The sequence below is a fragment of the Pan troglodytes genome, chromosome 19 (genome assembly GCF_028858775.2).
Source record: "Pan troglodytes isolate AG18354 chromosome 19, NHGRI_mPanTro3-v2.0_pri, whole genome shotgun sequence".
Lineage (NCBI taxonomy): Eukaryota > Metazoa > Chordata > Mammalia > Primates > Hominidae > Pan > Pan troglodytes.
In genome coordinates, this window is record NC_072417.2 from 37542653 (window position 1) to 37559826 (window position 17174).

A 17174-nucleotide genomic window follows, 5' to 3' on the forward strand; every position below is an offset into this window, starting at 1 on the left:
GGTATTATCATTAAAAACTATTTTTGGTCACCTATTGAGTATATAGTGATTCCATGAATTGTGTGTTCATATCTTTCGCCCATATTTTGGGGGGTGGGGGTGCTTATATAGAGTCCTGCCATCAGAGAAAGGAGAGTCTAGCTCAGTGCCAGCCACAGTACTTGTTGACTGTGACTGTGGTGTATGTACTTCATCTCATTGAGTCATTTGGAAGTTTTATTTTGGTATTTGCTATTTATGTCCATAGTTATCCTTGTCCTAACCCAGGTGTCTTCTTGGGGGTACTCCCAGAACTTTCATAGTCATCATCTCTGCACACCCACTGTCCTTTACACACAGGTATTTAGGAATACTCATCATCTTTCCTCTGGCCACAGGAGTGAAAGGGAGTATCTTCAGGCCCATCTACCTACACCCTACCTTCTATAGCTGCTACTCTTTCTCTTTAGTGCCATGTTGGATTTAGCACTTCTCTATGAAGCTTGTAGTCTCTCAGCTACACCTAGAAAATGAAGTGTAAGTGCCTGCTGTTCTTAAATTTCCTCTCAACCTACCTGGAATTTCCAGGGGTATCAATAATGTTGCCCTCAATCTCCAACCATGATTGGAGCTCAGGAATGGGAGATCAGGTGCTAACTCTGACTTAGGGACCCAGACAACCTCTAAACTCTAGTCACACACACTCCAACCTCCTTCTCTCTTCAGCTGGTCACAATTTCCCATTGATAGAATAACTGCTTTGATGCCATATTTTGCATTCTTCTTTACTTTATGATTCTCCATTATTTCTTAAGAGCCCAGCATTTTCCATTTAAAGTCTGGACTTTTAGAACTTTTGTCTCAGCTGCTGGTTAAAAAGATACATTCGAGGCTGGATGTGGTGGCTCACACCTGTAATCCCAGGGCTTTGGGAGGCCAAGGTGGGAAGATCTCTTGAGCCGGGAGATCAAGAACAGCCTGGGCAACATAGTGGGACTCTGTTTCTAAAAAATTTAAAAATTAGCCAGGCATGGTGGTACATGCCTGTAGTCTTAGCTATTTGGGAGGCTGAGGTTGGGGGATTACTTGAACCCAGAAGGTAGAGGCTGTAGTGAGGTATGATGATGCCGCTGCATTCTAGCCTGGGTGATAGAGTGAGGCTCTGTCTCTCACAGGCGCAATCTCCCTCTCTCTCTCTCTCTCTCTCTCTAATATTATATATATAATTATATATTATATATGTGTATTATATATAATTATATATTATATATGTATATTCTATATTTATATATACATACATTATATATGCATATTCTATATTTATATATACATACATTATATATGCATATATAATATACATATATTATAATATATATTTATACATACCTATATTATATAATATATAATAATATATTATATATTATATATAGAGTGCCTCATATATATTTATATATTAAATATGTATAAATATATGGTTATATATAAAATATATATAAATATATGGTTATATATAAAATATATACATATATAGTTATATATATGCATGTGTGTGTATAAGACATATACATAGTCATTATGTTATGCATTTTGGGGCTTTGTTCCCAGAGATATATTCCATTCAGAAACTCATCTAACTTCTTTTTTTGAGACTCTATCTTTCCTCTGAAGGGGTTAAAATATGCTATTCTGGCATATTGACTAAGTTAAAGACACTTGAAAAGCAACAGATATGAGAAGATCACTTGACCTTCGTGCTGTTTCTTCAAAGCAGAAGACGAAATTCCCCTGTGAAAGTAACTCTCCCTATACTATAAGGAAAGGCATAATTGTTATCTTCAAGGATGAGAAGTTGAGACCAACAGAATACTGTACAGACCTTGTTAGAATAACTCTTATAAGACTCCCCACATAATTTAATCACATTTTCACGGTTTACTGTTCTTTGTCCAATCCAGTACATAAGTAACTGGCTCTAACTGCTTCTTTGGGTCTTCATTTCCTTAAGAGGACTCCTGTGCCATATAAAACTTGTAACTAAATTTGTATGGTTTTCTCCTGTTATTCTATCTTCTGTCAGTTTAATGCTCAGACCCAGCAGGAATCCTACGAGGATGGAAGTGTAGTTTTTCTGCCCCTGCACTTTCAATATCAGCATATAACTACTGCTTGAATGATGGGAAGAAAAGCAAAGAATGAAAGCAAACCTCAATTAATTGCTCTAAATATTATCCCACTATGTTTGTTACAGCACACGAATTGGTGTTAAATTGGCCAACAGAGAATAGTTGTCCTTCAGGCATTTTACCAGGGAGTAAAACTTTGACACTTGTCACTCAATATTTATTACAAGCTCTGTTAAAAGAAGCAATATTCAATAAGGATTAACTGAAAGACACATAGACATTTCAGATTTTATAAAATATATTCCTGACTTCATTTAAATTAGCAGGAATCTAAGAACCTAGATTGCAATATATCGGTTCTTTTAAGAATTGCTTTTTCTGAATTGCAGTCCAGTGTGGCATCGTTTGCCTACATTTGAAGTAACTATAAGAAACTGCCCTAAAAAAGTCATTGTTTAATTTATTACAAGCCCATCATGAAAGATTTTCACTTCAGCACATAAGGGCCCCTTTATAAAGAGAAGCTCCTAACTATAATTTGAACCCCAAATTTCTGTGCTTCTTAGCACTTGTTTGTAATTATCTTATAAACATTCTTAATAGTGTGTTTGGTCATGTTTCCCTTTTCACATTCACTGCTAGGAAGCTTAGATCCAAACTTGTAAACAACTCACAATGACTATTTAGGTCATTATGTTATGCATTTTGGGGCTTTGTTCCCAGCTTCATTTACTATCCCCTCTCTTATTTTTTTCTTCTTTCATCCTACTTTTAGTTTACATTTTGTTGTTGCATCTTATCTATTCTTGCAGGCTTACTTAAATTCTTTCTGGACATGGAGATACAAACAAATAAATATAAGGTTCATAAACAAATATATTTCAGTAAAGTTTGTATCTATTTTGTAGATATGGGGTTTCACCATGTTGTCCAGGCTGGTCTCAAACTCCTGGGCTCAAGTAATCCACCAGCCTCAGCCTCCTAAAGTGCTGGGATTACAGGCGTGAGCCACAGTGTCTGGCCAAGAAGCAATTATTTAAATGTCTTAACCCACCTTCCCGTGGTCACAATGTAGGAAGAGTTCAGCGAACATCTGCCTCCGCATGTCAGCTTTTATGACCTCCCGAAATTCATCTGCAGAGTGGCAAAGGTGCTTAAGGAGTTCCTCAAACATTTCACTCTTCAAGTCTTTAATATGTGAAGAGATGTACTACAGGGGAAAAAAAAGAGGATAAACGATTGACTTAAAACCATGCTCTACTTGGATTTTCCCCAAGATTCAACCAATGTGCATGAAATACATTGGCTGTAAAATGTTTCCATATGATTTGCTTATCACTTAGATGAAGCATGTTCATGCTAGCTGCTGTAAAAGCTGTGATGCAGAGAGAGGTAACTAATGCAGTCCCCAATACCACACATCAGTAGGACTAGATATTTTTGGAGCAATTTCCCTCTATATCACATCAACATTATATAGGGCAGACTTTCCTCACAGTATGAAATAGCAGTAGTTGCCTGTAAAATGCTACCTGCAAATTAAAAGCTCTAAAAATTGAATGCAGTTTTTCTATGGTATATGGTATATAAAAGCTTGTGTATTGCAAGACTGGCTGCATTTAATTACTGGAGTGTAAGCGACAACGATCATGGGTGGCTTTTTGTTTTTTGATATTGCAATAAGATATCCTTTGTCTATGATCTTCTTTTAAAGTATAGGGACTGAAAACGTCTATACTCTTCGGCCATTTCTCTTGATCCCTGTTGAGTAGATTCCCAGAAGTGGAATTTCTAGCTTAGAGGATTAATGCACCTGAATATTTTGTAGGTTTGACATGGGGCTTGCCCACTTTTGCACTCCTATGACTAATGCATGAGTGATTATTTCTTCTCAGCCTCACCATCAGTGTATATTGGCATCTGGGTTTTTGCCAATTTGATAGGTCAGGAACGAATTACATTCTTGGTCTACACTTTAAGAGATAGAAGGTATCCTGTGATAGAGAGAAGTGATCAAGCACTGCAAGAGTCTCTGAGTGCACTCCTTTTAAAGTGTGAGCTCGGCCGGGCACGGTGGCTCACGCCTGTAATCCCAGCACTTTGGGAGGCCGAGGCGGGCGGATCACAAGGTCAGGAGATTGAGACCATCCTGGCTAACACGGTGAAACCCCATCTCTACCAAAAATACAAAAAATTAGCCGGGCGTGGTGGCGGGCGCCTGCAGTCCCAGCTACTCGGGAAGCTGAGGCAGGAGAATGGCGTGAACCCGAGAGGCGGAGCTTGCAGTGAGCCGAGATGGCGCCACAGCACTCCAGCCTGGGCGAGAGTGCGAGACTCCGTCTCAAAAAAAAAAAAAAAAGTGTGAGCTCAGCTCACAGCCGATGATTTCCTCCCCTGCCTCACGCACAGAGGTAGCCAAAGTTATACTGCATGACCCCACTTCCATAGCCATAAATGATTGAACCAGGGGGAACCCTTAAGGCCATTCAGATTCTCTCCACTAGGAATTGGGGATTAGAACTGAGTAACAGCCAGTTAATCTGAGGGGGCCTGAATTTGTGAATGTGTAGTTGAGGCAAAACTTTACCTCTACTCTCTTAGGGTCTTTGGCTGGGCCTGAGAATTAAATTGACATAAGATAGGTTAGCAGGAGAAAGGCATAAAGATTTAATATAAATTTTATGTGACATAGGAGCTGTCATAAAGAAATGAAGATCCAAAGAAATGGCAAAAACTACATGCTTTTATTAATATATTGAGTTGAACAAAGAGAGGCAATTGTGGAAAAGTAACTAAATTATGTTGGGAAACTAAAAGGAAGATAATAATTATTTTAACAAGGTCTGTTTGTACAGAATTCTCTCAGCTAAGACTCCCAGTTGAATAATGTTTCCTTTCTCCTGTTACAGGGAGGACATCTTTTACATGGGAGATTTTAACTTCCTATTTTCCAGAAGAAAAAGAGATTAGAATGCCCTTCTTTTATCTATTTTTCAAGTGCCTTTAGCTGAAAGTAATCCTTATGCCAAAGTGGAACGTTTCGGGGTAGCATATTTTGCCACCCTTCAAATGTAAATTTAAGAGTTTTAGGGTGGCCAGATTCCTCCATGTGAACTGAGACTGCCGGGAAAGTCTGTTATGGAGAGAAACAGATGAAATGCAAAGCAGAGAGAAACAGTCTTAACACTTTCCAAGTCCTTGTTCTAGTCTCTTCCTGAAGCCCTTGGATTGTGCACATTTCATATTCAGTTGTACATATTCAGCTCAGGTTGGTTTCTGGTTCTTGTAATTAGCATGTATTTAACATGGTTTGTAAAAATCATGTTCCACTTTAGTAATTTGTTTAAAATGGAACATGTTTTTGGCATATTTCATTGACATATAATTTTTATTTTTATTTTTTTAGAGACAGGGTCTCACTCTGTTGCCCAAGCTGGAGTGCAATGGTGCAGTGGCACAATCATGGCTCACTGCAGCCTTGGTCACAAGACTCAAGTGATCCTCCTACCTCAGCCTCCTGAGTTGCTGGGACTACAGGTATGAGCCACCACACCTGGCTAATTAAAAAAAAAATGTGTGTGTGTAGAGATAGGGTCTCACTATGTTGGCCAAACTGGTCTCAAACTCCTGGGCTCAGGTCATCTTCCTGCTTCAGCCTCTCAAAGTACTGAAATTACAGGCATGAGCCACTGTACCCAGCATCATTATCATTATTCTTGATGGATCAATGCACACAGTTAAGTTCTTAGCTGTTACCATGGGAACAAGCAGAGTAGTGGAAGTGGTTAAGAACTCACTCTGAAGCCTGTCTGGGCTCAACTCCCTGTTCTCATATCCGTTCATTTGTGAAATGGGTATCACAGTAGTAGTTACCTCACTGAGTTATGGTATGTACGATCTGGGTGTTTCACGTAGTAAGTTCTCTTCAGCCATTTTGTTTGTCTACTCTTGAGGTAGGTAACGAATTGGTCAAGAACATCTTCTTCATTAAATAAACAGTCCTCTTAGCTGATAAACAACTTTAGAAGGAGAAAACCCAACAAGATCAGCGGTTCTCAAAGTGTGATCCCTAGACCAACAGCATCAGCATCATCTGAGAACTTGTCCGAACTGCAAATTTTTAGGCCCCACCCCATATTTACTGAATCAGAAATTCTGGGAGTAGGGCCCAACAATCTATAATTTAACAAGCCTCCCTGGTGATTCTGATGCTTGTTAAAGTTTGAGAACCACTGAACTACATGATCTGGGGTATCTGGTCCTAATTAGTCCCGTATCCTAAGATCCTGTTGTTTGATCCTTAATGACTTTTTACTTGACTAGTAGGTATTTTTCTATATTACTCATAAGTCAGAATTATTGAATAATTGACCTTTTCTGGCAACAATGTAGCTCAATCCTCTAATGCTGAAAAAAAAATTGGTATTTGGAAGAACACCAATTTTAAATTAAGTATCTGGGAATTGACTTCAAAGCCATATGAGCTTTCTGGCTGTGGGAATGCTATTGAATCAATAATTAGTTTTAAAAGGTTTAGGCAGGAGGATCACTTGAGGCCAAGAGCTTGAGGCCAGCCTGAGCAACATAGGAAGACCTCATCTCTACAAAAGATTTAAAAATTTAGCCAAGAGTGGTGGTGCACGCTTGTAGTGCCACTCAGGAGGCTGAGGTGGGAGGATCACTTGAACCCAGTAGTTCAAGGTTTCAGTGAGCTATGATCACATCACTCCAGCCCAGGCAACAGAGCAGGACCCTGTTTCAAAAAAAAAAAAAGAATTAGTTAAAAAACCTTTCTCTGGGCTGGGCGCAGTGGCTTATGCCTGTAATCCCAGCACTTGGGAGGCCGAGGTGGGCGGATCACCTGAGGTCAGGAGTTCAAGACCATCCTGGCCAACATGGTGAAACCTCATCTCTACTAAAAATAAAAAATTAGCCAGGCATAATGGTGGGTGCCTGTAATCCCAGCTACTCAGGAGGCTGAGGCAGGAGAATTGCTTGAACCCGGGAGGCAGAGGTTGCAATGAGCCGAGATTGCACCATCTCACTCCAGCCTGGGCAACAGAGCGAGCGAGACTCCGTCTCAAAACAAACAAACAAACCAACCTTTTTCTGAGAGACACTTCTGGATTTTTCATCCCTGAAAGTTCTGACGGAAAAAAAAAATATTCTGGAGCTATAGTCTGTCGGTTTTCTGAGTTAGCATATTCTGATTGTTCTGTAAGTTTAGGCTAGCTGGCATAAAGACTAACAGTTGGCGATATCAACTACAAATCAAATTCCAGATAATTACAGAAGTTTGCCAATGTCTCCTGTAAAAACAGAAAAAGGTGAAAATCGATGGGAGCCTTTGTGTTTTCATACCTTTCCAAGGAATGATTGCTTAATTTAAGAATATAATTACCAATATCCTTCAGTTAATATCTCTGTGAGATGTTAAACATTTGAACTATACTTAGTCAAGTTATCTCTATGTGCTAAGTCCCAATGTAATGAATTCTGGGATTTTCCTTTCTGACTTAATGCTGAGAATGTGGTAAATATCACATTTAATAGCTATTATAAGATTCTATAGCTCTGGGACAGTGGGATTCATACTTATTTAATTGTAGACATACTGAAGAGTTGATGAATTGGGTGATATAAGAGCAATAGGAAGAAAACTATGTTTGGAAACTATCTATCTTAGGTATTAACTTCCAAACGGTATTTGTAAGCCCTGGTAGTATACGAGGAATGCAAACAAGGAGTACAGAATATTGAAGTACTCAGGTTATATTTGTTATCTATCACTGAAGAAATGGTGTGTTCCTATAGCCTGTGGGCAGAAAATTAGCTTTCCAGTTTTAGGGAGGAAACTTTAAAAAGAAAAAAAAGATTAGTGCTAATTATATACAGACAGCCCCTGACTTATGATGGTTCAATTTAACAATTTTTCCACTTTATGATGACACAAAAGTGATATGCATTCAGTAGAAACTGTACTTTGAGTACCTATACAACAATTCTGTTTTTCACTTTCAGTATAATATTTAATAAATTACATGAGCTACTCAACACCTCATTATAAAATAAGCTTTTTGTTAGATGATTTTGCGACTGTAGGCTAATATAAGTGTTCTGAGCACATTTAAGATGGGCTAGGCTAAACTGTGATGTTCAGTAGGTTAGATGAATTAAATGCATTTTTTACTTAGATATTTTCAACGTACAATGAATTTACCAGGATGTAATCCCATCATAAGTCAAAGAGCATCTGTACTTAACAAAGTAGTAACATACTTTTAACTCTTCTGATTTTTCAAAACTTTGCTTAACAAATGAATTGAACAAAGGCCACATTTATTATCTAGTAATAATAAAAATGACAAATTAAAAATGTGCCTCTGATGGTGAACGATAGCTTAGGTAATGTTATAAGCTAAGTTTTACTCCCTAAAATTAATATGTTGACAGCCTAACCCTCGGTATCTCAAAATATAACTGTATTTGGAGATAGGGTCTTTAAAGAGGTAATTAAATTAAAATGAGGTCAATAGGGTGGGCTCTAATCTGACTAGTGTTCTTAAAGAAGAGGAAATTTGGACTTAAAGACATGTACAGAGTGTACAGACTATGAAGACAAGGGCAAAAATCAGCCATCTACAAGCCAATGAGAGAGGCCCTCAGAAGAAACCAACCCTGCCAACACCTTGTCTCAGCCTTCTAACTTCCACAGTTGTGAGGAATTAAATTTCGGTTGTTTAAACCTCTCAATCTGTGGTACTTTGGTATGGCAGCACTAGCAAACTAATACAGCCAATAAGGATTTGTTGATCAGGCAGGTCCTTGATTTATGTTTCCTATAGTTGAAGACTGCCTAGGAAGAGACACATCCAATTGGAGGGTAGTTCACCTATTTTCCCGGCTTAAAATTCTCTCATTTCTCCCTAAGGTTTTCTCATATATTTTCACAACATACTTGCCTAAACCTCGCCAAAAGCTGTGATTATTTTTTCTGTCTTTCCATGCTACAGCTCAAAGCACATAAAAAACAAAATGAGCAAAACAAGCAAAAAATACAAGATACAGATGAACTAGAGACAGAATAGAAAGCCATTCAGATAAATATCATTGTAAGAAAAATGCACAGCCTGGATTTAGTAGAGTATATTAAAGGAAAGACAGAATCTTTGGGTACAGTTGACGAAGCCTTTCTCTTTAAAATTTAAACTTGGAGCCACATCAGTTTGAAGGCCTCAGATTGTATGACTGATATTAAACAATCCCATAAGGAAGTGACCATCTCAGAGTGGACCACCACTGAGCAAGAACAGAATGGGTCCCAAAAAAGAGAATCCAGGCAGAGGCATGGCCCTTATTCCTCCTGGCTAAGGGATACAACAGTTCCTCCGTGTAGCAGAATCAAAAGTCAATATCTGAATCCCATACTTTCTAGTATTTGTAGTTTTGCATATAATTATTCTTAAACCCATTATATGATTCAGGAGTGGACCTCAGACTGCTTGAGGCCCAGGTCTACTGAAGAATGAACCTGGGAAACTGACCTTTGCTTTATATAGTCTCATAGTAAAGAAGAATGTATTGGGTGTTTTCACTTGCCCCTGGTAAGCAGGTAGACGTGGGGCTAGAGTCGCCACAATAATCAGGTGGGCAGTAAGGTCTGGACAGCATGTAAGTATAGCCAAGTAAACTCCTCAAATCGAGTGACCAAGTGCCTCACTTTGCCTGGAACCAAAAACCTGGTTTTAACACAGAAAGTTTCATGTTCCAGAAAACTCCTCAGTCCCAGGCAAGCCAGGATGGCTTGACACCCTATACCTCGATGCATGCCGATGGTATAATCCCTGTGGAGACCTTTGGGAGACTTCTGTTTGGACGTATGCTGTATCGTATCCTGCTTTACATAACAAACTGTCTATACCTGTATCCTTTGCCATAAAAGAAACGTCACAGCCTTTAGCTGTGTCTGCAGCATCTTTCTGTCATCATTCCATTGGGACAACCACACCTAATAAAGTATATAGAGAGTTCATATTCTATGGTATACATGTGAAGAAGTTCAGAATATGCCACCCCCAAATATGCTACTTTGCCATAAGAATTATTCTGAGCTAAAGGTGCCTAAAAAAAAAAAAAAAAAAAAAAAAAGACTGGTGTGGCTGGGCATGGTGGCTCACGCCTGTAATGCCAGCACTTTGGGAGTCCGAGGTGGGCGAATCACGAGGCCAGGAGATTGAGACCATCCTGGCTAACACGGTGAAACCCCGTCTCTACTAAAAATACAAAAATTAGCCAGGCGTGGTGGCAAGCGCCTGTAGTTCCAACTACTTGGGAGGCTGAGGCAGGAGAATGGCGTGAACCTGGGAGGCAGAGCTTGCAGTGAGCTGAGATTGTGCCACTGCACTCCAGCCTGGGCAACAGAGCGAGACTCCATCTCAAAAAAAAAAAAAAAAAGGTACAAGGAAATCATTCTGACCTCCTTTTGTTTTTTAAAAGCAGAAGATGAAATTTTCTTGTGAAAGATGCCTCCTGCTGGGCATAGCGGTTCAAATCTGAAATCCCAGAACTCTGGGAGACTGAAGTAGGAGGATCACTTGAGGTCAGGAGTTTGAGACCAGCCTGGGCAACATAGCAAGATCCCATTTCTACAAAAAAATTAAAACACAAAAGAAAGATGCCCTCTCTATACTAGAAGGAAAGCAATATTCTTATCATCAAGGATGGGAAGTTGAAACCAAGAGAATTCTGTATGGACCTTGTTAGAACAATAAAATGAGAGGAACATGTACAACTAAAAAAGTCCAGGAAATAAAAGAGAACTCTCCTACCTAAAAAGTTAATTAAATTTTTAATAACTACATTATTGACGTTTGAATAAAACAAATATACTTTTATAGTGGTTTTCTTTTGCTGGTAAACAAATTAACCAACTAGATAATGAAATGAAAGAGTAGATCCTCTGTCAGATTAAATGATGGGAATTTCAGAAAGGATCTGCCTAACAACACCTGCATACTCTTGGCCTGAACACAAGACAATGCAGCTTGTTTTTCTAATGGAAGTCCACTGAAATCTAAGGGATAAGACTTCTATGTCTTTTCTTTTTTTTTTTTTTTTTATTATACTTTAAGTTTTAGGGTACATGTGCACATTGTGCAGGTTAGTTACATATGTATACATGTGCCATGCTGGTGCGCTGCACCCACTAACTTGTCATCTAGCATTAGGTATATCTCCCAATGCTATCCCTCCCCACTCCCCCCTCCCCACCACAGTCCCCATAGTGTGATATTCCCCTTCCTGTGTCCATGTGATCTCATTGTTCAATTCCCACCTACGAGTGAGAATATGCGGTGTTTGGTTTTTTGTTCTTGCGATAGTTTACTGAGAATGATGGTTTCCAGTTTCATCCATGTCCCTACAAAGGACATGAACTCATCATTTTTTATGGCTGCATAGTATTCCATGGTGTATATGTGCCACATTTTCTTAATCCAGTCTATCATTGTTGGACATTTGGGTTGGTTCCAAGTCTTTGCTATTGTGAATAATGCCGCAATAAACATACGTGTGCATGTGTCTTTATAGCAGCATGATTTATAGTCCTTTGGGTATATACCCAGTAATGGGATGGCTGGGTCAAATGGTATTTCTAGTTCTAGATCCCTGAGGAATCGCCACACTGACTTCCACAATGGTTGAACTAGTTTACAGTCCCACCAACAGTGTAAAAGTGTTCCTATTTCTCCACATCCTCTCCAGCACCTGTTGTTTCCTGACTTTTTAATGATTGCCATTCTAACTGGTGTGAGATGATATCTCATAGTGGTTTTGATTTGCATTTCTCTGATGGCCAGTGATGATGAGCATTTTTTCATGTGTTTTTTGGCTGCATAAATGTCTTCTTTTGCGAAGTGTCTGTTCAACTCCCTCGCCCACTTTTTGATGGGGTTGTTTGTTTTTTTCTTGTAAATTTGTTTGAGTTCATTGTAGATTCTGGATATTAGCCCTTTGTCAGATGAGTAGGTTGCGAAAATTTTCTCCCATGTTGTAGGTTGCCTGTTCACTCTGATGGTAGTTTCTTTTGCTGTGCAGAAGCTCTTTAGTTTAATTAGATCCCATTTGTCAATTTTGGCTTTGGTTGCCATTGCTTTTGGTGTTTTGGACATGAAGTCCTTGCCCACACCTATGTCCTGAATGGTAATGCCTAGGTTTTCTTCTAGGGTTTTTATGGTTTTAGGTCTAACGTTTAAATCTTTAATCCATCTTGAATTGATTTTTGTATAAGGTGTAAGGAAGGGATCCAGTTTCAGCTTTCTACATATGGCTAGCCAGTTTTCCCAGCACCATTTATTAAATAGGGAATCCTTTCCCCATTGCTTGTTTTTCTCAGGTTTGTCAAAGATCAGATAGTTGTAGGTATGCGGCGTTATTTCTGAGGGCTCTGTTCTGTTCCATTGATCTATATCTCTGTTTTGGTACCAGTACCATGCTGTTTTGGTTACTGTAGCCTTGTAGTATAGTTTGAAGTCAGGTAATGTGATGCCTCCAGCTTTGTTCTTTTGGCTTAGGATTGACTTGGCGATGCGGGCTCTTTTTTGGTTCCATATGAACTTTAAAGTAGTTTTTTCCAATTCTGTGAAGAAAGTCATTGGTAGCTTGATGGGGATGGCATTGAATCTATAAATTACCTTGGGCAGTATGGCCATTTTCACGATATTGATTCTTCCTACCCATGAGCATGGAATGTTCTTCCATTTGTTTGTATCCTCTTTTATTTCCTTGAGCAGTGGTTTGTAGTTGTCCTTGAAGAGGTCCTTCACATCCCTTGTAAGTTGGATTCCTAGGTATTTTATTCTCTTTGAAGCAATTGTGAATGGGAGTTCACTCATGATAAGACTTCTATGTCTTTTCAAACTTGTATAGGGAACTCGGCACCAGTGTTAAAAGTGATACAAATTGTTAAGTTTTGTCTCCTGGAATGAGTTGTCTTTTGGGGATCAAAGTGTTCTGATTATTTATTTATTTATTTATTTTTTATTATTATTATACTTTAAGTTTTAGGGTACATGTGCACAATGTGCAGGTTAGTTACATATGTATACATGTGCCATGCTGGTGTGCTGCACCCATTAACTCGTCATTTAGCATTAGGTATATCTCCTAATGCTATCCCTCCCCCCTCCCCCCACCCCACAACAGTCCCCAGAGTGTGATGTTCCCCTTCCTGTGTCCATGTGTTCTCATTGTTCAGTTCCCATCTATGAGGGAGAACATGCGGTGTTTGGTTTTTTGTCCTTGTGATAGTTTACTGAGAATGATGATTTCCAATTTCATCCATGTCCCTACAAAGGACATGAACTCATCATTTTTTATGGCTGCATAGTATTCCATGGTGTATATGTGCCACATTTTCTTAATCCAGTCTATCATTGTTGGACATTTGGGTTGGTTCCAAGTCTTTGGTATTGTGAATAGTGCCACAATAAACATACATGTGCATGTGTCTTTATAGCAGCATGATTTATAGTCCTTTGGGTATATACCCAGTAATGGGATGGCTGGGTCAAATGGTATTTCCAGTTCTAGATCCCTGAGGAATCGCCACACTGACTTTCACAATGGTTGAACTAGTTTACAGTCCCACCAACAGTGTAAAAGTGTTCCTATTTCTCCACGTCCTCTCCAGCACCTGTTGTTTCTTGACTTTTTGATTGCCATTCTAACTGGTGTGAGATGGTATCTCATTGTGGTTTTGATTTGCATTTCTCTGATGGCCAGTGATGATGAGCATTTTTTCATGTGTCTTTTGGCTGCATAAATGTCTTCTTTTGAGAAGTGTCTGTTCATACCCTTTGCCCACTTTTTGATGGGTTTGTTTGTTTTTTTCTTGTAAATTTGTTTGAGTTCATTGTAGATTCTGGATATTAGCCCTTTGTCAGATGAGTAGGTTGCGAAAATTTTCTCCCATTTTGTAGGTTGCCTCTTCACTCTGATGGTAGTTTCTTTTGCTGTGCAGAAGCTCTTTAGTTTAATTAGATCCCATTTGTCAATTTTGGCTTTTGTTGCCATTGCTTTTGGTGTTTTAGACATGAAGTCCTTGCCCATGCCTATGTCCTGAATGGTAATGCCTAGGTTTTCTTCTAGGGTTTTTATGGTTTTAGGTCTAACGTTTAAGTCTTTAATCTGTCTTGAATTAATTTTTGTATAAGGTGTAAGGAAGGGATCCAGTTTCAGCTTTCTACATACGGCTAGCCAGTTTTCCCAGCACCATTTATTAAATAGGGAATCCTTTCCCCATTGCTTGTTTTTCTCAGGTTTGTCAAAGATCAGATAGTTGTAGATATGCGGCGTTATTTCTGAGGGCTCTGTTCTGTTCCATTGATCTATATCTCTGTTTTGGTACCAGTACCACGCTGTTTTGCTTACTGTAGCCTTGTAGTATAGTTTGAAGTCAGGTAGCATGATGCCTCCAGCTTTGTTCTTTTGGCTTAGGATTGACTTGGCGATGCAGGCTCTTTTTTGGTTCCATATGAACTTTAAAGTAGTTTTTTCCAATTCTGTGAAGAAAGTCATTGGTAGCTTGATGGGGATGGCATTGAATCTATAAATTACCTTGGGCAGTATGGCCATTTTCACGATATTGATTCTTCCTACCCATGAGCATGGAATGTTCTTCCATTTGTTTATATCCTCTTTTATTTCATTGAGCAGTGGTTTGTAGTTCTCCTTGAAGAGGTCCTTCACATCCCTTGTAAGCTGGATTCCTAAGTATTTTATTCTCTTTGAAGCAATTGTGAATGGGAGTTCACTCATGATTTGGCTCTCTTTTTGTCTGTTATTGGTGTATAAGAATGCTTGTTATTTTTGCACATTGATTTTGTATCCTGAGACTTTGCTGAAGTTGCTTATCAGCTTAAGGAGATTTTGGGCTGAGACAATGGGGTTTTCTAGATATACAATCATGTCATCTGCAAACAGGGACAATTTGACTTCCTCTTTTCCTAATTGAATACCCTTTATTTCCTTCTCCTGCCTAATTGCCCTGGCCAGAACTTCCAACACTATGTTGAATAGGAGCGGTGAGAGAGGGCATCCCTGTCTTATGCCAGTTTTCAGAGGGAATGCTTCCAGTTTTTGCCCATTCAGTATGATATTGGCTGTGGGTTTGTCATAGATAGCTCTTATTATTTTCAGATACGTCCCATCAGTACCTAATTTATTGAGAGTTTTTAGCATGAAGGGTTGTTGAATTTTGTCAAAGGCCTTTTCTGCATCTATTGAGATAATCATGTGGTTTTTGTCTTCAGTTCTGTTTATATGCTGGATTACATTTATTGATTTGCGTATATTGAACCAGCCTTGCATCCCAGGGATAAAGCTCACTTGATCATGGTGGATAAGCTTTTTGATGTGTTGCTGGATTCGGTTTGCCAGTATTTTATTCAGGATTTTTGCATCAATGTTCATCAAGGATATTGGTCTAAAATTCTCTTTTTTTGTTGTCTCTACCCTGTCTCTGTCTCTTTTTTTGCTGTCTCTGTCTTTGGTATCAGGATGATGCTGGCCTCATAAAATGAGTTAGGGAGGATTCCCTCTTTTTCTATTGATTGGAATAGTTTCAGAAGGAATGGTACCAGTTCCTCCTTGTACCTCTGGTAGAATTTGGCTGTGAATCCATCTGGTCCTGGACTCTTTTTGGTTGGTAAGCTATTGATTATTGCCACAATTTCAGATCCTGTTTTTGGTCTATTCAGTGATTCAACTTCTTCCTGGTTTAGTCTTGGGAGAGTGTATGTGTCGAGGAATTTATCCATTTCTTCTAGATTTTCTAGTTTATTTGCGTAGAGGTGCTTGTAGTATTCTCTGATGGTAGTTTGTATTTCTGTGGGATCGGTGGTGATATCCCCTTTATCATTTTTTATTGCGTCTATTTGATTCTTCTCTCATTTTTTCTTTATTAGTCTTGCTAGTGCTCTATCAATTTTGTTGATCCTTTCAAAAAACCAGCTCCTGGATTCATTAATTTTTTGAAGGGTTTTTTGTGTCTCTATTTCCTTCAGTTCTGCTCTGATTTTAGTTATTTCTTGCCTTCTGCTAGCTTTTGAATGTTTTTGCTCTTGCTTTTCTAGTTCTTTTAATTGTGATGTTAGGGTGTCAATTTTGGATCTTTCCTGCTTTCTCTTGTGGGCATTTAGTGCTATAAATTTCCCTCTACACACTGCGTTGAATGTGTCCCAGAGATTCTGGTATGTTGTGTCTTTGTTCTCGTTGGTTTCAAAGAACATCTTTATTTCTGCCTTCATTTCGTTATGTACCCAGTAGTCATTCAGGAGCAGGTTGTTCAGTTTCCATGTAGTTGAGTGGTTTTGAGTGAGTTTCTTAATCCTGAGTTCTAGTTTGATTGCACTGTGCAGTCTGAGAGATAGTTTGTTATAATTTCTGTTCTTTTACATTTGCTAGTGTTCTGATAATTTAAAACAAACCTGATATAGTCCTAAAACACATTTCTAAACACTTGACTTATAAAACAAAACAAAATAAACCAGTATATTCTACCTTTTAAATTGTTTCCGTCAGTATATGAATTTTGAAAACATTGTTCTTAAGGTTCTTTCTGAAGTAAGGAAACAAAGTGGAAGGTGGAAGAAAATTAAAACTCACGACCACCAGACGAGTTTCCTACACTTAACCCACCCTGCTGAAGTCTCACTTTTCTTCTGCTATGCATCCCTCAGCAGCAATGAATATACTAGTTTATAATGTTTGCATCTGTTCATTGCCGTCTGTTCATTGCTTTGTAATTGTATGTGTGTGTTTGTGTGCACGTGCTTGTGTGCGTGCCTGCGTGTGTCCTTAATTTGCTAATATTTTGATCCTCTCCTTCTCTGGTTCTACCCTAGTCCAATCCAGTATGTCTGTGCACACGTGTGTCTCCAACCCTCAGACGGGGAAATAAATTCCTGCATATACCTACAGACACACTCCCATACAACAATGCATTATTGTATTGAGTAAATATTTTTTATTTTCTTAATAACTAAGAGACCAGAAGTAAACATTCTAAAGTAG

General features: G+C 38.8%; 1 protein-coding gene across 15 annotated transcripts in view; it reads right to left on the reverse strand.

Annotated features, from left to right (window-relative positions):
- EFCAB5 (EF-hand calcium binding domain 5) overlaps positions 1-17174 on the reverse strand; it is a 183718-nt gene that overhangs the window by 74414 nt on the left and 92130 nt on the right. For all 15 annotated transcript variants that reach the window (XM_016932088.4, XM_054670095.2, XM_016932086.4 and 12 more), the window contains one exon: positions 3157-3312. In XM_016932088.4, coding sequence (XP_016787577.2) covers positions 3157-3312 — 156 coding nt within the window. The remainder of the gene's footprint in view (positions 1-3156; positions 3313-17174) is intronic.